Source organism: Astatotilapia calliptera, unplaced genomic scaffold, assembly GCF_900246225.1.
Source record: "Astatotilapia calliptera unplaced genomic scaffold, fAstCal1.2 U_scaffold_133, whole genome shotgun sequence".
NCBI classification, from domain to species: domain Eukaryota; kingdom Metazoa; phylum Chordata; class Actinopteri; order Cichliformes; family Cichlidae; genus Astatotilapia; species Astatotilapia calliptera.
The window spans coordinates 25979-50838 of NW_020535656.1; the positions used below are offsets into that span (position 1 = coordinate 25979).

General features: G+C 44.0%; 1 protein-coding gene across 1 annotated transcript; it reads right to left on the minus strand.

Annotated features, from left to right (window-relative positions):
- Positions 1–3985: 3985 nt before the first annotated feature.
- Positions 3986–24850, minus strand: LOC113017480 (nidogen-1-like; the record flags this gene model as incomplete). Its single annotated transcript, XM_026160629.1, has 14 exons — positions 3986–4927; positions 7945–8057; positions 9114–9237; positions 9329–9486; positions 11281–11452; positions 11977–12103; positions 12645–12817; positions 14925–15158; positions 17464–17595; positions 20502–20645; positions 21789–21917; positions 22132–22269; positions 24247–24486; positions 24664–24850. Coding segments are annotated over 14 exons (2190 nt in total), but the record flags the coding sequence as incomplete, so codon positions are not given.
- Positions 24851–24860: the final 10 nt, after the last annotated feature.

A 24860-nucleotide genomic window follows, 5' to 3' on the forward strand; every position in this document is an offset into this window, starting at 1 on the left:
ACAGCTGCTACTCTAATAGTCTGTGTTATTGAAGGATTCAGCACTTCTTTTGGGTTTTTTAATCCATTTTTAGACAGCGATGAGATCAGCTGCACACTCCACAGAGGCCCAGAGTTACTGTTAATATCAAAAATATAACGCTGTCCTTTGAGATTTTAACATAAGACTGTGAGTGTGATGGATCTAAAACTGTTTAAATCTCTACAGCCTGGTAACATGGAAACTTTAAAAACATCAGCAGAAGGTTTCAGTAGTGTAGTGTGAGTTGTTCTTTTTATTTAATAATAGTCTATATTATCTATAACAGCTACATTCACCCTGGAGAGAAACTAGTGAGGGAGACCATCAGGACCAAGCTGGGTTTCTGGGTCCAGAGGTTTGGAGAAACTTCTTCCCGTTCTTTCATCACAGCTGTCCTGTGCCAGAAGTTCTGTTGACCCACTGAAAGAGGCATCATTTCAGAAACACCAGGAACACTGAAGCTCATCGCATTGATCAAGCAGGACTCATGATCTTCACCAGCAGCTCCCTCACAGGGAAATCTTCAGAGCTCCTCTGTAGGCCCACCCCAGGAGATGCATTTCATGAACACTGTGATGAGACCTTTGCTTTGTGTAATGTTATAAATACTCGGATACTCCCCAGAGGCTCCGGACTTTTACATAAAGATATTATATTCAGTCCTGTAGAAAGTTATATATTTAAAAAGATATGATCCTCTCTGGTTACTCTGGTATGAATAACTCTGCATCACTTTATGGTAAATAACACACTATCTGCAAAAAACTGTGAAAACTGTGACCTTTGACCTTCATCAGGTTTTATTTAATTGTGTTAGAGAAACTCAAACACGCTCTTCATGCAGCTGAGTACATCAAGTGTTTAAAACGGAAGCTGTGCAGGTCTGAGATACAAACTGAGGTCCTGTTAATGCTGATGTATAGTGACACAGTTACAGGGGTGATTAATCCTTTTGTTTTTTTGTCCTTAACTTTATCAATAAAACAGCTGCAGCTTTCACTACAGCACATGTGGTACTTTAACCTTTGTACCGTTTTCATCAGTTCATTTTGCAGTTAAAAATTTAAAGATGCCGAGGAGCAGCTCAGCAAAACCTTAAAAGAACTGAAGGCAAAAGAAAAGAAATCACAAAGCAGGAACTCCAGCAACACTTGAGGGAAGATGAACAACTTTAATAATAGACCACCGCGTTTCGGCTTGTGGCCTTCATCAGGGTCATAGTAGAACATTTTAAAATTGCTTAAATACAAGACAGGAAACAGAAAAAAATTCCAAATTAACCAGTCAAAACTTCATAGATAGGTCAGCTGACATATAATAGGTAGGTATTGGTTAATTGGCTAAGTCACGCCCAAGAAAATACCGGACTAGATCATTACTGATGAGGAGGAGGGGGGGTGACATAACCCCCATACGTCTGAAAATAACACATGCATGAAATGCATAAGGAGGATGCTATAAATATACACACAGGTTTAAAAAAAAAGGGGGGGGGGGGGGGTGAATGGTAAAAGCACGTTTGAATTAGAAAACAAGATTACATCATCACATGGGAATACATTTGTTAAAAGATCCTTATTTATGTCTCTAAAATGTAAAATATCTAAAATTTAGACTTGAATTGTAGACTTAAGATGAGATGTCTGAAGCGCTACTTCTTCTTTGGCTAAAATAATAAGATTAATTAAATAAATATTACTCACGTGAGAGTAATTTAACTGGTTAAAAAAAAGGGAGATGTAGCTCATAAAAACTCTTTGATAGAAAAATCCTCATTCATACCTCTGGGGTGCAGACTCTTAAAACGGAATATCCAAGATGCTTCTCTTTTTTTCCAGATAAAATTTATGTTGCCACCTCTTTGGTTTAGTTTAATGGCTTCTATGCCGGAAAAATAATGGTGAATTTGGATGTTTATCATTGAAGTGTCTTGCAACAGGGCTGGTTAAATCATTCCTCTTGATCGAACTTCTGTGTTCATTAATTCGATCTTTAAGAGGGCGGGATGTTTCTCCTATATATATTTTATTGCATGGGCACTGTATCATGTAGATTACATTGTTAGTTCTGCATGTGATAAAGCCCTTTATGGCAATGGTTTTGTCACCTATAGCGTCTTTGAATGATTTAACATTTTTGGTATATTGGCAATTAATGCATGCCCCACACTTGAAATTACCATGTAGGTTATGAGTTATCAGGGTTTTATCTGGAGTGATAGGGTCCTGGCAGGCTCTAACAAGCCTATCTACCTATTAAGACGCACTTAAAGAAATAGGAAAGCTCAAAAAGGAAGCTAAAGAGCTCCTCAAACACAAAGTGAAACTGGCCAAACAGCAGCTGAAAGAAACATTTAAAGATGCCGAGGAGCAGCTCAACAAGACCTTAAAAGAACTGAAGGCAAAAGAAAAGCAAGCCGAGGACAGGAGGGGATTCTGGAGCAGCCTGCTGAGAAAGAACTGACCCAGCAGCATCCAGTTTGAGGACATCAATAGTTTCTTCCTCCTCTCTCCACCTTTCTTTCTCCCCATCCTTCTTCTTGGGACGTTTGTTTGTTTTTTAAAAACTCTAATCTAAATACATGCACTGAAACACACAAATAAAATTGCCATAACTTGACCTCATGTTGCCTGCTTGTGTGTCTGTGGATGTAAAACAGTAACACACCTCCTGCTCTGTGTGTCTTTAATTGTAAATAAATGCAATATGTTTTCATTTTAAAATGCAGTGCCAAAAACTTCTGCTCCCACGTCTAACAGGCAAAGGAAGCTTTGGAGCACACTTGTAATCTTACGCTGTCAGAAGATAAACAAATGGAGAATGGTAAATTTACATGGACCTCACTCTAAATGGGTTTATATAAATCTCATATCTACTATGGCAGTGACAAACCTTAGCAGACTCTGTGGGTCCAGCTTGTGAAGCACGAGCGATTTGCTGCTGCACTGGGCTTTCAAATGTCCAATGTTTTTTCTTGAGAACTGAGACCTGACATTTTTTTGTCTGATACCTGACAAATTTTTTCTTGAGACCTGACGATGTCCTAAAATGTACACGGTACCAAAGGCATCCGCAGGTGACGACGTTTCGTCAACATTGTTGTTTGTTGGGGAGGAAACTTACAAACATACAGTACAGCACTTCAGAGTCACACTGCCAGGATCGGAGATTTGTGTAAATTTGACAAGCTGAACACACTCTGTACTGGACAGGAGACACGGCAGGAGATTGATTGGCAATGGCCTACAGCCAATCAGGACGCAGAACACAATGCACTGTTAAAAAATAAAACATAAAAAAAGCATGCAAAAAAATCCGCAAAACAGCGAGTCTGCGAAAGGTGAACTGCGTTATAGCGAGGGACCACTGTACTTAGAGTGGCTCTTATTTATGCAACACTGATCAAATGAAAGGAGGCTGTCCCACACATTTATTTACAGAGGGGTACATCCTGGAGAGGAGTGCACCAGGTCACCAGTCTACTGTTCAATACAAAGATAGCAGTACAACACTTTATTGTACACACAGTGCAGTTTGGGGTTTGGGTTTTTTTTGTTTTCATACTGGAGAACAATAGCATGTCACACCAGGTCTGTGGATGGTAATATTCAAATGAAATAATGATCTATGCCAATAAAGTTTTACACTGTATTTAGACATTACATGGACCACATCCTAAACATGGTGGCTGTGGCTACAATGTAGCTGCCATCACCAGTGTGTGAATGTGTGCGTGAATGGGTGGATGACTGGATGTGTAAAGCGCTTTGGGGTCCTTAGGGACTAGTAAAGCGCTATATAAATACAGGCCATTTTAAACATGGAAATTCAGCTGAATGTCCTCAATTTATCGAGTTTCGGAGAGAAAAAAAATCCTGATTGTGATTTGATTAAATGGTTTGATGAACATGTTGGCTGTTAGGTCTTCCGTACCTGAGGAAAATGGCTTCAAATAAGCGAGAACTTCAGTTACACCAGTTGTTTATCTTTAATCATCACTGAAAAATGGAGCACAGACTGGAGGTAGAGTTCAACAGGAGCACTGTTTCACACACCGTCACAGCAATCACCATCATCAGGTAGATCTCAGGCTTACATCAGCACCATTTAAACAAGACAGAATACTGTTGGCATATTGGGTAAATATTTACATTCATATAAAAATACACTGCGGGGTTTAGAACAAACAGAATAAATGTTTGTCACAGGCTCCCTGTTAGAGGTCCACCTGCAGAATCACTGAGTATGTTAGTCCTGCCGAAAAGTCACATTTCATCATGTAAGGTTGCTGAGCTATATAATCATGTCACATTGGTACAGTTGAACTGAAGAAATGCTGTATGAAACTAACAGTTATTCCATTTGTTTCCTGTAAATGAAGCAGAAGCACTAACTCACTAGTGTGAAAATCCAGGAGTCAAACCTGAGACAAACCCGTCAAAGCAGGGAAACACTGTTCACAAAACTCGGAGGCACTGTGGTCATCACTAACTCCAGAAGAATATTTGACACAAAAACCTTTTAGAGCACATCTATCAGAAAGCAACAAGCAGACTGAAAGTACACAATATAAACTATAAACAACGGTACCTTGTCACATATTCATCACCCAATCAGGTAAATCTGTGTTTTTCACTTTGGACTGCAACAATCAGCAGATGTGAGAACCAGTGAGGACAGACACAGTGAGGTTTGAACAGCTTTCAAAAGCTCATAAGACTCTAAAATGACTACAGAAATGTTAAAGTTCAAGTAAGAAAAGTTGAAATCGTCCCGTCGTCTTCAGCTCACAGGACCTTCTCCTCGCACTGACCGTCAGTCGCGTCCGGGCAGCGACAGGAGAGCCCTCCAAGCCGTGGCAGGCACAGGTGAGAACATCCGCCGTTGTCAGCGCAGTAGTTATACACTAAAGCATCAAAGGGAAGACAATGCAACAATGTCACAAAGGTCTTTACAGAAAGGCTCTTACTTTGACCGTACAGGATGTCTGAAAGGCCATGGTGGCAGAGGACTGATGATGTCACCCATGTGCACCACTGTTGCTGTCAAATGTCATTTTAGTTACATTGTATTCACATGTGTTCTCAAACTAAATGCAAAGAGAGCTTAGAGCAGCACAACAGTGTAAAAACAAAAACAGTAATGGGCAACAGAGCAGAGTTCTGATTGGCTGCTCTTTCATCGAGTTTGTGTGTGAAGGCCAGCAGTAGCAAAAAGAGATCTGTGTTACGTACGTGTTTGAAATAAAGATTTCACATCAGAGTTAGCGTGCCCGTCTTTTATACTGGGAAGAACCCATAATGTTTTCATGTGGACTGAAACAGCCAAAAGTGAAAATACCTCAGAGTTCTCATGTGTGTGTTAACAGAAGGGCCAGCTGGCGGGACGAGTGCATAAACATGACTATATGACTAGAGGATCTGCAGCCTCAGGAAGTGCCTGAACACTTCATCATCCGTTTGTGTTGCACCGAAACCAGCAGGTGAAGCAGTTTCTCATCGTGGCCTGTTGTACAGTTCTGGGCTCTGAGCCAGTCTCCATATCCACAGCTGGCTTCTCTGAGGTCATGTCAGCCTGAAATTCCCATGCTTCACATGCTATGGAATCTGGAATCAATTATTCCCACTATTCCCACTGCATTAAACTGCTGTGAAACAAACTCCACAGAGCTCGAAACTCTCAGCCCACAAAGTTCCAACGAACGGGAAACTTCTCTGCTTACAAAAAGACAACATGGGAAAATCACCACCACCTTTAGGGATGTAAGAAAATATCGATACAACCAAATATCGCGATATTTCGCGCAATGATACTGAATCGATATTTAAAATCACTGTTATCGATTTTTTTAATTGAAAAATGACATGCATTTACTGTTTATTTCTTTTGTATGTTGGAATTCAAACTCCGGCCACTGGTTTGCAGTTTTCACCGCCTTTACTATGACGTAAAAACGAGGTCTCGCGATAACTGTAGAAGCGTCTAGTTTGCCAAAAGAACGAAGTAGAACAGTCAGTGGACGTGTGTGATGCTAGCTAACTGATGACTGAAGAGGAGAGGATACAGCCGGCCCCCGCAGCTTTCAAAGATGATGTGTGGACTTATTTTGGATTTAGGACAAAAGAAGGCAGTAAAGACTATGACAAGAGCTATGCAGTCTGTAAAATCTGCACCGCCAGAGTCAAATATTCCGGTAACACAACAAATTTACGAACACACGTGTCTAGACACCATAGCGACGTAGCGTCAAATGCTAATTTTAAAACGAAACGAGGTGATCCCGCTCAACGGACAATTGAAGAAGTTAACTTTTCGAAACTACCAGCAACTTCAACTCGTGCAACAAAAATAACGCGGTCAGTACTTGTTTTTATTTGCAAAGACATGCGCCCTCTGAGTGTTGTGGAGAATAAAGGATTTCGTAATATGATTAAAACGCTGGAGCCCCGTTACACCGTTCCTTCTCGACAACACATCACGGACATCGCTCTGCCAAAGTTGTACCAAGAAGTCAAAGCGACAGTGCTGGACTCTCTCAGCTCGGCTGAGACAGTTGCTCTGACATGCGACGCTTGGACTTCGAGAGCCACTGAATCGTACGTAACTGTTACAGCACATCACATAACGGACCAGTGGGACCTTCAGTCTCATGTACTACAAACCCGAGCCATGCATGACAGTCACACAGGTGAGCACATTGCAGCGTTACTAACTGACGCTGTGGCTGAATGGGGATTGAACGCAAAGGACCTTGTTGTTGTTACCGATAATGCACCAAACATGGCTCTCGCGGCTAGACTTGCCTCAGCTATCCAAAGTAGCAAGGAGTTTCCTATGCATTCCTGGAACAAGTGTCTCTGCAGGGAGAGTTTTCTCCTCTGCAGGAGACATAGTAAATGCACAGAGAAGTGTCCTGAGAGCTGACCATGTCGACCAGCTTGTATTCCTTCACAAAAATCTGGAAATTGAAAAATAAACACTGAGAAAACACTACACATGTAAAATCTCTGATATGAGAATGTTTGACATTTTGGTTGAGTCTCATAAGCACTTATTTAGATGAGTAAATTCCTTTTTTCAGGTTGTACTAAAAGTGTTCCATTGATGGACACTGCAGAGCTGTACTTTATTTTATTAACACTTAATTGTAATAGCACTTTACATTTTTTGTTAATGTTTACTTGGATGGATTCTTCAAGCAATTTCATTTTTGATTTATATTTGTTTATGTTAAGGTCACATAAAAAGTACTTTGTTTTGATGCTCCATAGAGCAGTTTTTGGATAACTATTTTACAATCATAGTACTTAGAAAGACTTCAGTGTTACATGTTTACTTTTTTCATGTTAAAAAATACTTGATATTTCAGTAGTAGTTTTTGTTTGTTTATTTGACATGACTTCTAATAAGGCAGATGTTAATTTCTCCATTCATTTTGAACTTAGAGTGTTTTTGTTTCAGATGTTTCATGTCAAGCATTAAACAGTTTGGACTGTTTACTTGAGTTTTCCTAATTAAATTTAGTCCTACTAAACACAAATATCGTCTGGCTTTTAGTATTGCAATATATCGTATCGTCTACCCTGTATTATGATACATATTGTATCGCCAGATTCTTGCCAATACACACCCCTAGTTCCCTTATTTCCTGACGGTTTTATGACCTCTGGCAATATTTATTAATGTAAAAAACCAAAAAAACAATTAAAAACTAGTAACAACCAAACGAAACCAACCTTTTTCCCCTAATCTCAGTATTCATGCTAAGCTAAGCTAATTACACTCAGATGAGCTTTGCCCCCTTTTTAAAAAACCTTTGTAAACCTTCCTCCCACAGACTGTACTCTACAATTTCTCATCGTCCTTAGTCCCTACATTTGTCTCTCTGGTTTCAGTCACTGCTCTGGCTGATAGAAGTCATACCCTGTGGACACTGTGTTGCTGTTGTGGTGATGCCGTACAGGCGAGAGCGTTTCTGTGGCAGAAACTCTTCTGTCTCTTTCCCCAAGTGACGATCCACAGCCACCACGGCCTCCCTGTAAAACACCCACAACCTTTTAAATATCTCAGAGGCCACATAGTGATGTGTCAGATATGTCACATTAACACTGCCATTAGTCACAATGTAGTGAATGTAAGATACAAAGCACTTAAACATAGGAAAAGGGCTTGTGTAAATAGGTGAATGAGGCATGTTGTATAAAATGTTTTGACTTCTCCGTGAGAGTAGCTGACGTCATTAGCCACTTCCAGGTCCAAACTCCGCTTCAGGTCCCAAAGTCAAACGAACACTGCGACATCACTGAGAGTTACAAACTGTCTAAATTCTTTCATCTTTAATAAAATGATCAGTGTTGCTGCTTTACCAGGTGTAACTATGAAGTTTAACAACCGGTCGCAGCAGATGGCCCCGCCCCTCCCTGAGCCTGGTTCTGCCGGAGGTTTCTTCCTGTTCAAAGGGAGTTTTTCCTTCCCACTGTCGCCAAAGTGCTGCTCATAGGGGGTCATATGATTGTTGGGTTTTTCTCTGTATCTATGAGGCGCCTTGAGGCGACTTTTGTTGTGATTTGGCGCTATATAAATAAAAGTGAATTGAATTTAATTGAATTGAATTAACATGCAGGATGTTAACATGCAGGATGCTGTAAACGGACCAAACTTCAGCCAGGAGAACAACTGAGATAATCCATCCACAATACAGGTTAGTCATTCATATACTGCTGCATGGGCTGGGCTGTAGTTACATCCTAAGGTTTTAAAAACTGAGCTTTAAAATGAACAGTGGCAATAAAAACCGAGAGAGGCCGACAGCGATCACTGACTGTTTTAGTGATCACTAAACACTATGTAATCTGGCTTGTTCAGATTAAATAGAACAAGATACAAAACATTAAAACATGTTAAAAACACAACAGCCTTAATAAACTCAGAGCAGTTTGGACCCGGAAGCAGGGTTCATATGTCATCACTTAAAGACCGGATATAAGACTCAGTCCATGTACCATTTGACAGTTTTGAGCCAGGACTTTCTGGATTTAGATCAGCAGAGCTCTAAATAAAGAAAAATGCAAAGTAAATGTCTTAGTTGGTACCTCCTCCAGTCAGTGTAATACAGGTTTCTTCCAAAGGAAACCAGGGCAAACGGATACTGGATCCCTTCGACGATATTCCGCCTCAGTTGGCGGTGAGGATCCATACACTCCACCTTCCGAGTCCCTGCAGAGTCATTGGGATAAGTAATCCAGGAACACATTACCAGTAGGAGCTCTGAGTGCTGTGTGTGGATCTGAGGAAGGCTTTTTCCTACCTGCATCTGCCCAGCATAGCTGTTGGTTTTCATAGTCAAAGGTGAGACCGTTGGGAAGTGCTAGATTGTCTTTGACCAGGACAACTCGCCCAGTCCCATCCATGTTGGACATCTCAATTTTAGGCCCGTCTCTATTCCAGTCTGCCCAGTACAGCCGCCTGAGACCAACATCACAAAAACCAGTTACAAGAAACTGCTACTGCTGGGTTCATGATACAACTTCTGCTCTGATATTAATTTCACTGCTAGCAGACTCAAGCACATTAGCTTTCACCAAGAGTCCTGAAGTTATTGCTAGTAATTAGAATATATGGCATGTAGTAATGGATATATTGGACAAAGGATGCTGATTCATAGTGAAGGAGGACATGCAGAGGGTTGGAGTGACAGAGGAAGATGCTGGGAGGATGAGGAGGATGATAGAGGCATTGTGAGATAAAGGAACCTTCTAAAGGAAGCAACCAAAAGATGTAGTACACACAGGGTCAGTGCTACTCCTCGTTATACGATTACATAGTATTACTGCTAATACCTAGAGATGGCACGATACCACTTTTTTATGTCCGATACCGATACCGATATCATAAATTTGGATATCTGCCGATACCGATATGAATCCGATATAGTGTTTTTTAATCAACAAAACTGTTTTTTAAATATCTTGCTGCATTTTGTATAAGTTCATACTCAAGTTTAAAACAACAACTACACTAAAGCTATTCTGTTATACCTGTATGCAAAAAAAAATATTTCATAGTTCAGCAATACTGATCAATCTAATAAACTTAAGCCTACACCATCCTCCCTATTCTGGTATTTTAAAGAGTACTTAGCATAAATATTAAGCAACCTAACTAATAGGGTTCCAACTCCCAGCAACAACAAAAATAAATAAATAAAAAATAGGGAACCACCCCTCACGCTCCACCTCATGATGCTTAATCGACGTAATCAACCTTAATTTGATGCAGTGTGAAAAAAAATGCACAGAAATCAATTATTTTTCAAGAAATATTAAATAGATTCAACATCTTTCTTCAACAAAATTGCAGACTGCACAGATGGTACCTTCCCAAAGGAAAATGTACTATAGCTTACTAGGGTATATATATATATATATTAGACTTAATAGTCACTATATACAGTAATTGACTTCTATTCATTTTACATCAAATTAAAACTTTGGGTGTCAGATAATTATTTATTAAAAGCTCGACATTTTAAATGAGAATAAGAAAGAAAAGTATGTCTTTGTGCCCCTTTTCCCAGTTAATGCCCTATCGGCCCCCCTGGCTAAACTTTGCTAGATCCGCCCCTGCACAGTTACCAGCCGTCAGCTACGTAGAAAAGATCCTGGTGTAGAAAGTAATAATAAATAAATTCTAACAACAGCTGATCAAGCTTAAACGTGCTGCTGTTGTTCAGCCGCTGGTTTCCTCTTTCTGGTGCAAAGTGGGCCAAAAACAAACTAGAGACACGGACTCGTGACAGAAAAGCCGATCAGCTGATCGTTAAGCAGTTTCATGATTGAAGTAGCAGCAAGAAGAGGCAGTCGCTCCATATATCGCTCGTTAAGCTTAACGCAGGAATGCTTTACAAACATTCAGAGATGAACTTACACACTTGCTTTACTTCTCTCGGGGATAACTTTGTCGGAGATGAAATGCCGGGTTGCTAGCGAAGCTCCACATGCTATCCAGACCACCGACAGGTCCCGCATGCCACAGCTGCTCTATCACGTGATGCATACTGCTCCGACGTGCTAACGTTCTGAGGCGAGTTACGGCGTGTTGCAAGCTTTGTGAGGTGCTTTCGTGATATTTAATGGATCGGATTACATTTTTTATTTTTCTCCGATATCCGATCCAGTAATTTAGGTCAGTATCGGACCGATACCGATACGTAATATCGGATCGGTCCATCTCTACTAATACCAATACAAATACTATTACCCGTATGCTGGGTTGGTGACGATGGGTCGAGGGTTCACCAGGTCAGTGTCAAAAAGGACTCTCCGGTGACTGCCGTCCAGCTTTGAGACCTCTATGGTGTCTCGCGTGGAGTCAGTCCAGAATAGAAGGCGGGCCACGTGGTCAATGGCGATGCCTTCAGGACTCTGCAGCTCTGAGGAGGAGCAGACATACTTAACACTGAATACAGGGACTGATGGCACCACTGCACTTAACTGCCAAAGGCCGAAGAGCTCAACTTCATCAGGGGCCTGCAGGAACATCGAAAAAAAAAACCTTAAACTACAAGTCACTAGCATACAGCTAAGAAGTACAGACCAAGAACATTCCTGTGGCCACACGAGCTGCTCAGCAACACCTGAAAAATACTGACCAGCCTTTTCAAAAGATTTTTGATGAAGCATCCACGGGATCTACCAGAAGGTTCCAGGAGTCGGATGTTCAATCCCTAATACTGGGACAGTTTGATCTTTGGTTTTGAGAATATAGTTTAGCTCTTGTGACAGCAGCTGCAATGAAACCATCCCACTGCTAGAACAAAGAAGTCCTGGGCATAACTTCTCCTGCACCCGAGTAATCAAACAAAGAACCACACAAGCTCCAGTCTCTCGTACAAGTTCAGCACAAAGTGGAGCCACATATAAAGCTGCTTCTGCTCAGTCGCGACACGTGCTGTACCTTTAGTAACAACTGGAACGATGTCTCCTCCAGTGAGGCTGGCCTTGCTGATAGCTGGTCCAGTGATGTCGGTCCAGTAAACCATCTTCTCCACACAGTCGTAGGCCACAGCGATCACCACTCGATCCTGGTCATGAAAGAAGAAAAAGATCAACCTTTCATTATTTTAACAGACAGCTGTGTGTTCAGCTGCAACACATTAATGCAGATGTGCCAGATGATTTCTAGACTTCATGACAGAGACGAAGAGCTCTGCAGCTGAAAACAGCTAAAGAACAACGTGAATGTGTGAGGACACAAAAATCATAATCCATGAACACATTCAGGCTCTTACAGACATCTTTTCAAAAGACCCTCATCCGAGTCTAGACACAGAGAGCATTGCAGTGATGTCACTATGGTACCACTCGCAGATAATTAAACTGGTGAGTAAAATATCACTGAAACACCAAGTCAAACAACCAAGTGGCATCTCTCTGAAGAGAATATCATTATGGCCACAACACATTCAATTCAGCACCAGATCACAGCAGCAGCTGTCTCAGGGTGCTTTACACTGTAAGGTAACACTAAAGCATGTCAGGCAGCAGGACGGGCTGATAAAGTCCAGACAAAAACACGTCAGTATCTGTGGAGGCTGTCAGCAGCAGCAGTGTCATTGTTCTTACAGGGACGTGCAGCAGAGGTTTGGCCTCCTCCCTCCTCATGATGTATCCATCGAGCGGCACATGTTCGATCTTCCCGCTTTGAGCGAACAGCAGGTATGCTCCAGGAGCGATGGGCTGGACATCAGGCCGCGGCGTGGGACCGATCGGAGCGGGAGTAACTGCCTGATCGATGCCTGTGTGGGAGAAGAGTCATGCTGGCAGTGGGCTTTGTGTGGAGATGTAACAATTAGCCTACAACCTTCAGTTCACCAAGATGATACTGGCCTCTCTAAGACATCACCTGACATGTCTGACACATCCAAGTTTATATAAAGGTACATGTACAGCATTACATGACACGCATACACCAGCTGGACTCTGCGATGCTCTGCACAGATTAAAACTATATATGGCCACGGTATGCTGTGATTATGTTTCTAATCACGGACTGATTTCATCTTTTGGGTATTTAGATATTTGAATGCTGCCATTTATTTTTCTATTAAGGTAGTGGGAGTGTCAGGTGGGGTCACTCTGGTGTGAGTGGGTATGATTTTCATGTGGCCACAAGTTTGAGTGGATGGACTGCGCCTGGGAAACTGATCAGCATCGTGGGTTTATTGGGTGTTTCTAGATCTATTTGTATTCTATTGTATATATTATTCTATTTTACTCGATTGTATGTAGTATTTTTATTCTATTCCAGTGTCTTCTAATTTCTGCTACATAACTTTGCACTTTTGCTGTATCAAAAACAAATTTCCCACGTGTGCGCCTAATAAAGGTTATCTTATCTATAATTATTTTCAGTGCTTCAATCAAATGGATGTTTTTATTGTGTGTAACCTTTTACCTGTGTGTGGTGTGCAGCTGTGCCGTCCCTTTTCCCTTTGATGTTTTTGTAGTTGGGCTTTAGTTACTCTGCTCAGCTGTGTACGCCATGAACAACTGGGAGGAGCCTTGTAAAGACGGACCAACCTGTTTGTTTGTGCCACTTCCCCTGTAAACCCATTACAGGTCACACACAGCACTGACTCCCAGCTGTTTGCAGTGCTGTGCTATGAGTTTAATGTATGAATTTATTATTACCAAGCAGTGGTATGGGTATATTTCTTACTTTTTACCGTTTCTTCCTGCAGTAAATATAAACAACGACAGTATTCAGGAAGAAAAACAAACACTGCAGATATTTTATCATAACTCTGGTTTTACGTGGCCGATCAACACAATTTAAAAACTGGTATAAAGTCCACACTTTTCCCGTCACTTGTTCCGTCTGTTTTGCTCACATCTCCAATGGTTGTACACGTTGTCATTAACGTGGCTTCACTCCACATCAGCCGCTTTGCTAAAACACCGGTGTCGCAGATAAGGACGCTGTCATAGCCTGTCAACCACGTTGATTAGCTGCGTATATACGAATGTGAATCGCGTGATTGGCTGGACTGTGGGATAATGTGGCATCGTTCTGATCCCATACAGGAGCAGCCAGTCACTGACTCACACTGCAGAACAGAATCGTTAAAGTATTAATTTTAATTTCAATTCAGGTTTTTTTTTGTGTGCAGAGACGTGCCAGCAGCTTAGAGGGAACATTGCAGCCTGGCTACAGAGCTGAAGAGAAACCTGGGGTTGTTCTTATTTTCTTCAATCAGTGACGAATAGTAAGATGTTCTGGCTTTGCGGAGGGCTTTCTTATAAAGCAGCAAACTATTTCTCCAGGCTAAATGATGATCCTCTAGATTTGTGACACGCCATTTCCTCTCCAGCTTACGAGTCATCTGCTTTAGGCTACGTGTTTGAGAATTATACCACGGAGTCAGGTACTTCTGATTAGAGACCTTAGTTTTCACAGGAGCTACAGTATCCAGAGTCGTACGTAGTGAGGAGGTGAAATTATTAACAAGATAATCGACCTCTGTTGGGGTAGCGTTCAGATAGCTGCTCTGCTCTATGTTGGTACAGGGCATTGAAGATGATAACAGTGGGTGGATTATATTCTTAAACTTAGTTACAGCGCTTTCAGAAAGACATCTACTGTGATAAAGTCTACTCTCCACCGCTGTGTAATCAATTATTGTAAATGTAAATGTTATCAGGAAATGATCAGACAGGAGAGGGTTTTCAGTTATATAATGCTCGACAGTACATTTATCATGTGCAGCTTCAGGCAGAAAAGAAATCATATTTAAATTGAAATGAACCTCATATGAGTAAAAAGTTTAATATATCGATAGAATGACACGATAAAATGTTTGTTTTCCGATAGCACAACATCAATAAGCAGAAACAGAGACTCACAAAGAGGAGGACTACTGTGAGGTCCTGTGCGGGTGTTGGGGACCTCCTGCCCGTTGGCGTCCACACACCAGCACTGCCCAATGCTTTGGTGGCACTGCGTGGGCTCGTAAGCTCCGCGCTCGTCACACCGGGGAACGTACCGACCGACAGTCGGACGAGGACGGAATGAGAAGGGAACGTCAGAGTCGGCTACGGCACTCGCTCTCTGCTGCTCACACCGGGTCTTCTCACGCTCTGAGGACACACGAGAACGAAACACGTTCACAGAGTGATGGTCGCGCCTACGGAGACGTACCAGTGTCCCGCTCCTTAGAGAGTCACATGTTCACAGTCACACAGTAGTAGCATCTGATGACATTAGCATTAATGCATCCACAGGGTCACAGGGAACAGGAAGAAAACATGAGGCTCCAACACCTGTCAAGTTAAACCTGCTCTTGATCTGTTATTGACATCACTAGCCCCGCCCCTTTCTTTCTATTTAGCATCCAAGCAGTCAGACTTCTGCAATACCTCCCCAGGCCTTTCTTTGGACGCTGGCTGCTTTTATCCATGTACCAGATGACTTTCAGATAATTTTTTATGTGTTTGTTACTTAAACCACATCACTTTGACCTCTGAATCACTAAAGCATAAAAGGGTCAAGATCTGCGAGGCAGATCGTCAGGAGATGAGAAGTGTGGACCCAAGTGCAAGCGCTGACAACTGAGTAAATGAATGAGTTTTCTTTTCAGGGAAAGGTGAAGCACAAACAAAAGCAGAGCATCGCAGGGAACTAAACCAAACAAAGGCTAAACTGGAAGCAGCTACAAAACAATAACACAGAGGAACAAAAACCTGCGAAACCTGAAACGTCCAACAGGAGACGATACACAGACGAACCAGCAACTAACAGAGGCAGACACAAGGCTTAAATACACAGAGGGACAACGAGGGAATGAGACACAGCTGGGAGTAAGACATGACGAGACCATGGGGACGCAAAACTCAATACACTGACATGAGACACAGACCTTCACTATAAAACAGGAAATGCACGAGGGCGAGCACAGACACGACGAGCTGCAGAGACATGGAATAAAACACGAGGGGGAAACCCAGTAAACTAATCTGAAGAACTTAGGACTGAGAATAACTCCAAGAACAACAAATGAACGTAAGATGATACAGAAACGCAAGGAAACAAAGAACGCCGGGTCAAATGACCCAAAGGAGCTGTTTACTAAAGGGACGAACCAGTCAGCACATAACAGACAACCAAAGAACACATACAAGTGTATCTTTGTTAAAAGCAGCATGTTGCACTGCAGGGCAACCTGCTTGTGACAAATAAAGCTTTGAGTGATTGATTGATGTCGAAAAACACTCCATACAAATGATTTTTGCACCAACAGCACGATTCCCAAAGACAACGACGTGACACGGTGTCTGTAGGACGTCTGAGGAAACTGGAGGCTAAAAAACCTGATCAGCAGGTGATCAGGAACTGAAACGATGCTGCAGTGTTAGCATTGAATCAGGAGGAAGACGTATGGTGTCCTGATCAGGGTGCATTTGTTTGTATGGACTGTGAGTCTGGAATGAATCACTATTAGAAACAAAGGATTCGTCATTTTCAAATGCATCAAACTTTAATGACTGGGTCATTTGGAAAAACAAAACACATGTGACACGTGGCTTATTTCAAAGGTCCGTGCTCCTGAGCAGACTTCAGCACGTGGCAGCTGCAGATACAAAGACTGAGTGATTAAAGCAGCAGGCTCTTCATCTCTGTGGTCCCACAGCGAGTGTCCTCAAAGACAAACCACAAGCCAGCCACAACAGTGTCATCGCACACGACAGCAGGCTGTCCTCACAGCGCCACATCTGCCCCCAACAGTCCAACGGGACAAAGGATCCCTGATGGCGGCGGAGACGATCAAAGCCCCGCTGTCGACACTAGAGGCATCTAAAAGATGCTGCTGACATTAAGAGTCACGGACATGTTTTGACACGGGACACTAAATGATGCCTTCAGAGGCAAGACAGGTCATAATAAAGGATGGAAATATGACAAAACTGTGGTGCAGAGGAGTAAAGCTGTAATTAGCTGTGCGCCTCCAGCTGCTGACAGCTGGAATCAGTATTACTCTGACTGCTGGCTGCGCTTCTGTTTGTCTTCTTTTAGTAACACACACACTTTCAGAAAAAGAAAGAAAACATGAATCAGGAACAAAAAACGCTGCTGTTTCCTCAACACTAACTGTACTTGAATGCGTCACATGTTGAGTTAGATCAGACAGAGAATGTGCTGCTGTGCTCCGAGCAGCATCAGAACCATGCAGCTGGAGCTGCAGGACGACACTCTTACTGGAACGCACAAATCAAAACACTCTCATGGGTCTCAGTGTCTCCGTTTACAGTGATACATGCATGGCTGGGGTGTTTAAACAGACTCCTCCAGGATGACCTGTTTCACGATTAAAACAATGAATGGGGGCAGTCACTCTGGAACCAGCAACCCTCTGTCTGTAAACCTGTGAATGTGCTGGTTACCCACCTGAGAACGTGGGACTGCAGTGGAAGCCATCTCCGTGGAAACCAGGACGACACTGACAGGTAAAGGAGCCCTGTGTGTTGGAGCAGGAGGCCTCGGCGTGGCATCGATCCTGCTGCTGGCACTCATCCACATCTGAACAGGCAGAAAAAACAGAGGCTCCTCACATTCTGGATCTTGCAGTACCAGTAATGGCCACCAGATGGTGAAAAGTTTGAAGGTAGATCTTTAGTTGAATGCTGCAAATAGACTATGTGCGCCTTAGCATGTGCTACTTCCGGCACTCCTGCCAGAGCGCTTCGTTTCCGGTGTGATATTCGTGCCTTGTTTATGCTCGGGTTTTCTAAAACAAGTCAACCAAATTGACGATATTTCTTCCTCCGCGCCTCAGAGCAAAAGAGAGGAAGGATTCTAATTTTATATTTCTCAGTATCTGTATACAACGGTCCCTCGTTTATCGCGGGTGTTATGTTCTAAAAATATCCCACGATAAGTGAAATCCACAATGTAGCCACCTTTATTTTTTGCATGTTTTAAGGCTGTAAAACCCCTCACTGCACACTTTATACTCTTTCTCAGGCAGGCATGAACATTTTCACACTTTTCTCTCTTGTTTAAACTCTCAAAGTTCAAACCTTTGTAGAAGAATAAGTCGAGTATAAACCAAAGATCAAACCCTGTTTTCAGCTGCAAGAGAATTCAACATTAATGAATCAGAAGTCCAAGTTTTAGTGTGATGGTCAGCATCTTCCTCTGCCTTCTGGGTGCTACCGCAGGTGCCTTTGACGGTGCAGAACGTTTTGTCGACGTTGTGTTTGTTGGGGGAAACGAACATACAGTACAGCAGAGTCACACTGCCGGTGATCGATGGAGAACCGTCCAGTAGATCACAGGAGAGACGGCACAGAGGAGATCGTCTGCAGCAACCAGGACGCAGGAAAGTGAGCCGCCGTCATAGAGAGGGACCGCTGTAATTTTGAAGGTACGTCACAACATACTCGTTGTAAATACTCATGTATACAGACCCTAACCAGCAATCAAGCAGTGGGCAGCCACCAATGCAGCACCCGGGGAGCAGTGTGTAGGGACGGTACCTTGCTCAGGGGTACCTCAGGGTGGCCGTTCAGTGGAGTCGAACCCCCGACCTTCCGGTCATGGGGTGTCAGGGCCACCACTCTACCTACTGAGCTATCCCTGTTCACCTGTGGCTTGAATGCTGAACATTTGCCTGTTTAAATCATAATAACTGTCACTATACAGAGATGTGTCTTCTGCTGCAGTGATGCAGTTCTGCTTGTGTTGAGTGATGTAAACAAACAATCGATCTGCATGCTTCAAACGTCAAAACTGATCATTTGACTTTTTTGACACAGCAGTGGTGAGTGTTCCCACCTTCTGCTCTTTGTAACTTAACGCCATCTTTCCGTTTTCGTGTTTGGATATGACTTTGGAGTCCACTTTCGCAGTAGCGATTGACCGCAAAATAAAGCTACTTTACATCCGGTCTTAAAACAGGAAGTTAGCATTTTCCCGTGCACAGGGTCTATTGTAATGAAGCCATAACGCCAGAGTTCCCGGGCGCGACAGCCTGGCAGGCTCCCGCAGCAGCAAAATCCTCCTAAACCTGTTTGGTCGTGTCTTTGAGAGCAGCTGTGTTATCACTGCTTGCGAATATGGACCCGAACACAAACAGCCGATGGACACTGAGCAGTCGTACGTCTGTGGGCAGAATTTAGATGACTATGTGCATCACAGACTGAATTTAAAGATAAATCACCCAAATGACCCCCTGGTGGCTGGGTGAGGTACAGGTTTTAACATAGTCCCTTTTTGCAGCTGCTAATTATGGGCTCTGAGTAGACTCTTCTTCAGCCAACGTTGAATCGACAAAGCATGCTGACAGACCCGTCTCTTTAACCAGACGGTGTATTTATAGCAGCAATAGTTTTGTCCTCCTGTCTTGCAGCCCTCTGTCCACAGAGGCTCAGATCCAGCCAGCGGTCATAAGTCTAGTGGCTCGACGGCTGAGTTAGTGACAGGTAGCATAAACGCTATGAGAGGAAAGCATCTTTCATTGCATTCTGTAGCCCAAAACATCCAGCCGGTCATCACGAGCCATCTCCAGCCACAAGAACAAAGAGTCCTGCCCCACAGAGCCCTGATCGAAGCAGCCAGTCTGAGACAGGGCTGAGCACTATCAGCCCACAGCGCTGTGAGGCGTGCTGCATGTTTCAGCACGTCGATCAACGGTTTAGATAACAGGAGCTAAAGGTGTCAGACCCAAACATCGTGATGTTTGTAACTGTAAGTACACTGATTCTGAAGCACTTCACAGTCTGTACCATTAGCACTGGAGCATGGTGTACGTTACATGCTGTCTGCGAGCACGACAAACATCTCCAGACTCAGGACACACAGTTTTACATGGAGGACGACAGACATCCAATCAGCTTACAGATATTTAGAGCAATGTGCTGAAAATGACTCTGAAACCTAACAGCAAACTAGAACGCATTATTACTCGAGCCACGAGTGTCAGCGTGTTAATCCATCAAACCCATAAAGATCCAGCTCTTCAAACAGGCTGTAAGAGAGCGTTGAGATGGGCCTGAGCCCCGTGGTGACCTTTCACCCCAAACACCTGTAATCTGAGTAAACTGATGACACACAGGTCCTGGCTGTGTTGAACATTTCACACACAGAGCCTTTGAAAGGTTTCTGTCATGTAGCTGGAGAGAGGTGCAGAACTGTGGATTGCATGAGGCTGTGCTGAGCCTCACTTGTAAAAGCTCGACCTGCAGTTACCACTCAGTAGCTGTGACTGTGGACAGACAGAGGTCTGTGGTAAAGGACTGACTGCTGTGCAGCACACACTGATACGAGCCTGTAAAGCTGTGGAGTGACTCTTCATTCTGTGACAGGTGAACATACCTGTCAGGCATACGATCCAAACATTTGTTGTATTCATGCAGCAGTGTCTCTTACATTTACAGTGCATCTGTTTATTAAGGATGAGACATCAGCGAGCACCGTGAACTCACCCCGACAGCCCCGGCCGTTACCCTCAAACCCCGGCAGACAGGAGCAGATGTAGGCTGAACCTCCGGTGTAGCGGCACAGTGCTCTCTGTGGAACATCGCAGTCATGAGAGCCTCTCTGGCAGTGATCTACTGGACGGTTCTCCTCTGCAGGACCAGAGAGAAACATGTTTTGATGAACCTGTCCCAAACTACACGTCCCATTCATCAGAATCAGAATCAGAATCAGAATACTTTATTGATCCTGGGGGAAATTATTTAGTATGATAATAAAGACCAGTGTGTCTATCTAGCCATCCATCTTCTTCCCCTTATCCTGGGCCGGTCGTGGGGGCAGCAGCCTACGCAAGAAGCCCAGACCTCCTCTTTCTGGCCACCTCCTCCACCACCCCTCCATTTCCTCCAAGGCATTCCCAGGACACGCTGTCCTGGGTCTGCCCCGGGGCCTCCTCCCGGTGGGACGTCTCACCCGGGAGGCGAACAGGAGGCATCCTTATCAGATGCCCGACCCACCTCACCTCTTTTCAATGTGGAGGAGCAAGCGGCTCTACTCTGAGCCCCTCCCGGATGGCCAAACTCCTCACCCAGTCTCCAAGGGAGAGGCCAGCCACCCTTCAGAGGAAGCTCATTTCTGCTGGTTGTATCCGCGAGCTCGTTCTTTCGGTCACTACCCCAGCTCGTGATCACAGGTGAGGGTAGGGACGTAGATGGACCGGTAAATTGAGAGCTTTGCTTTTACACTCAGCTCCCTCTTCACCACGACGGACCGGCGCAGCGTCCGCATTACTGCAGCTGCAGCACCGATCCGTCTGTCGATCTCCCGTCACTCGTGAACAAGACCAGGACATTTCAAATCCTCCACTCGGGGCAGGAATGTACTGCCCGGTGAAACTTCCAGGCCTTTAGTTTGAGATCACCTCAAAGTGCCTGCTTGTAGGTGGGTGGACAGGTCGTTTTGAAAAAAAGATTAATCTTGAAGAGTATTTGACTTATGAAGCTAAATTCCACAGCCACTCATTAACATCCAAACTATTATATTTAAACACATCCTACATTACAACATCCCATCAGAGGGACGAGGTCCAACCAACGAACCCGACAGCATCTTCTTTTAGGTTGAAGCAGTCACATCTCGTCACTACAGACCAGGCAGGAACATCTCGTCTGTGCTGCACAGATCGTTATTGTTTATGTCCGCTGTCAGCTTTAGGTGCAACAAAGTCATACTCACCCACAGGAACCAGATACCCCCCAGCTGTCAACACACACACACACACACACACAACCCACCGACACACGTCTTTCCATCACTGGCGAACACAAAGCCGGCGGAGCACTCGCAGCGCAAACTTCCAGGCTGATTACTGCAGACGGCGTTGGGTCCACACACTGAAGGAGTCTCCCTGCACTCGTCAATATCTGCCAACAACATACATGTAATGTTACTGCACATTACATGATCTCTGCTCCATGTGCTGCTTGTAGACGCTCAGATTAAATGTAATCCAGGTTCAGATCATCATTTTACTACTATGGAGCGTTTCCACGTGACTGTCACATTTTTGAAATTATTCTCTCATCTGTTCTTTCCCATTTTCAGCACTGCCCATGTGACCAAGTGTGGGTTTGTTACCGTGGCAATATCGTCCATCTCCAGCGAAACCAGCTGTGCATTCACAGCTGAACCGGACGCCCTCGCCAGGTGTACAGACAGCGTTAATGTCGCAGCCGTGTCGGCCGCTGAAGCACGGATTCTGCTCCAGAAGACTGCCTGTCAGAAAATTAGACACACCTCCAGTCAGAAACAATGTGACTCTTCACAGCACACAAACGCAGAACCGCGCACACCGAGCAGAAAAGATTGTGCAGTTTGGCAACAAACCCTGAAGGTCAACCAGATAATGATAACCCTGAAAATAGATCCAGTGTCTCCAGAAAGTAGCACTCACGGTAAACCACCAGCACAGCAAGAAGCGAGGCAGCGAGAGAGAACAGTGAGCTGTGTCACCTGCACGTTGTTTACCAATAAAATCTAACCGTGAAGAACAACAAGCATCATGTAAATGTGCAAACACACATATGCACACATATGTTACATGTGTTGGTGTTAGAAAGCTCTCCCATCCAGCTCTTCAGCTGTTACAGTTTCACTTTGTCACAGTTGTTGTTCGCCTGGAGACACGCTTAGTTTCCATCGTCAGCAACACAAACATCTATAGACTGTATAGAAAAGATGGACCTAACCACCGTGACGTCACCACTCATTAGTGACTTCCTGAGTGCTTCTTCCAAAGCCACCATGGTTCTTGATATTTGATGTGAATACACGAAGTACAGCTGCTGTGTAACATCAGAGCTGCTCTGTTATTCAAGTATTTAAGGAAAATCTGCGTTTGTCTGTCGAGTTTGCAGAAATGAGAATTTAAATATTTGGGGATATTTTGGTGGAATATCGAGACATGCATGTTGTAGGCGACTGCTGCTCCTTCTTCATGATAAAAGGATTAATGGATAAAAGCGAATCTGTGGTTCACTCACTGACTGCTTTCTGCTCGTGCAGCTGGGCGGAGCTCCTGGCAGGAAACATGTCCCAGATGCTCTGCTGTTTGCCAACAAAGCCCAGCTCAGTGTTGTTTGCTTGTATAACTCTAAACCCCCCGAGCTTCTCCAACCAACCTCACCTGCATATTTACCTCAAATCCTGCCCCTCCCCCAACCCCCACCCCCAGCCCGGGTTGGTATCTTGTTGACATCAGCCGCTGATCTTCGCCCCCTGCCTGCAGCACTCTCACTCTGATTGCAGCTGAGGAAACAGAGCCAGGCTCAGATTACTGTTTACCTTCCTCCGATGTCCCACTGCAACACCGCTGAGGGTTTAAACTATTGGATATGTGTTTCCGAACATTCCTCGGAGTAACAACACGCACCGCTTCGCTGTGACTGTCCCTGACAATGTGGGAAACCTTCTGTGACCTTCAGCATGAGTCTGCTCCCTGACCTGTGCCGTCTGCATCTGTGACACATGTGGAACTAAAATAAATACACCACACATTCACAGAGGCAGATTTTTACATCACTGCTGTTTGTGCCAAGAACTCAAGTACTAATAATCACAGCCTCCAAATGCTGTTCGGTTAAATATGTGGAGGCTAAACTTGGAGCCTCCTGTAGGGTCCATCCACAAACGAGACGTCAGGTCGGCTGTAAAATAAAACAAACTCTGTGGCAGGTTTAACACATTTGACAAAGACTGTGGCCTCGTCCTTCCAGGTTACATCAGCGATATTTTTACAGCCCATTTCAGCTGGAAAGATTCGTGTCACCTGTGTCTCTGATTGCTATTACACACTTTCAAACATGAAAGACTTATTCTGGTTTGTTAAATACAACAACAGTGCGACGGCCACCTTTTTTCTACTGTTTGTGCTTTTGGTTCATTTCCAGTATTTTAATGGGACCTCACCTCACCTCACTACAGGCCTTTGAAGACGTTTGTTTCATTTCGCTCAGTCAGATTCTAGTTTTGTTTGTCTGTTATGTAGCACTAACTCATGGCACTGTACATCTTACTGAGTAACTTCTTAACCAAATCCACCCATCCACCCACTTCTGGTGGAGGCAGGGTACACAATGGACAGGTCACCAGTAGAGTCACTAGTGACTCAAAAATCAATGCAATTAGTGGTGGCGCTCCAACATACACACTCACAGACACACACACGGATACATATGTGGACGTGTAACATACTGTGGATGGGACCAATTTTGTTGCTCATGGCGTAGCGGATAAGGTGGTTGTTAGCGTCAAACATCACAAAGATTTGGTCTACACTGAGCTGCTGGGTGGTCAGCGTTGCCCCCGCCCACCCAGCCTCATCATACGGGCAGGTCTGAAAGATGATGGACTGACGCCACTGGTAGCTTCTAGTCTGGACGTCTCCATCAGGGGAGGTGATGGTGTAGTTGCAGCTGGAGGAGGAGATGATGACTAGAAAGAGGAGGAGAAATACTTTAGCATTGAGCTACCTTCAGTGGGAAGTGAATCTTTTAATGTCCTAAAACATTGATTTGGCTGAAATATTTACACAGAAAGATTGAAAACAGAAAAACGGACTGTTAGGCCCTGACTGCGTGACGAGCTTAGTGTCAGAGCTGCTGGCCTTACAGTTTCTGCTGTACTGGTGAATCTCCTTGTATGGCTTGATCTGGACAGTGGAGCCTAACGGGACAGCCGGCAGACGTCCATCCAGGTCTGTGCTCATCACCAGGTGGTCGTGTTCATCGATGCCTTTAAACTCTTGCTTGATGGTCAGATGCTCGTTGCCTGGCTGGAAGACCACCTCGGCCTGTCGGGAAAAACGC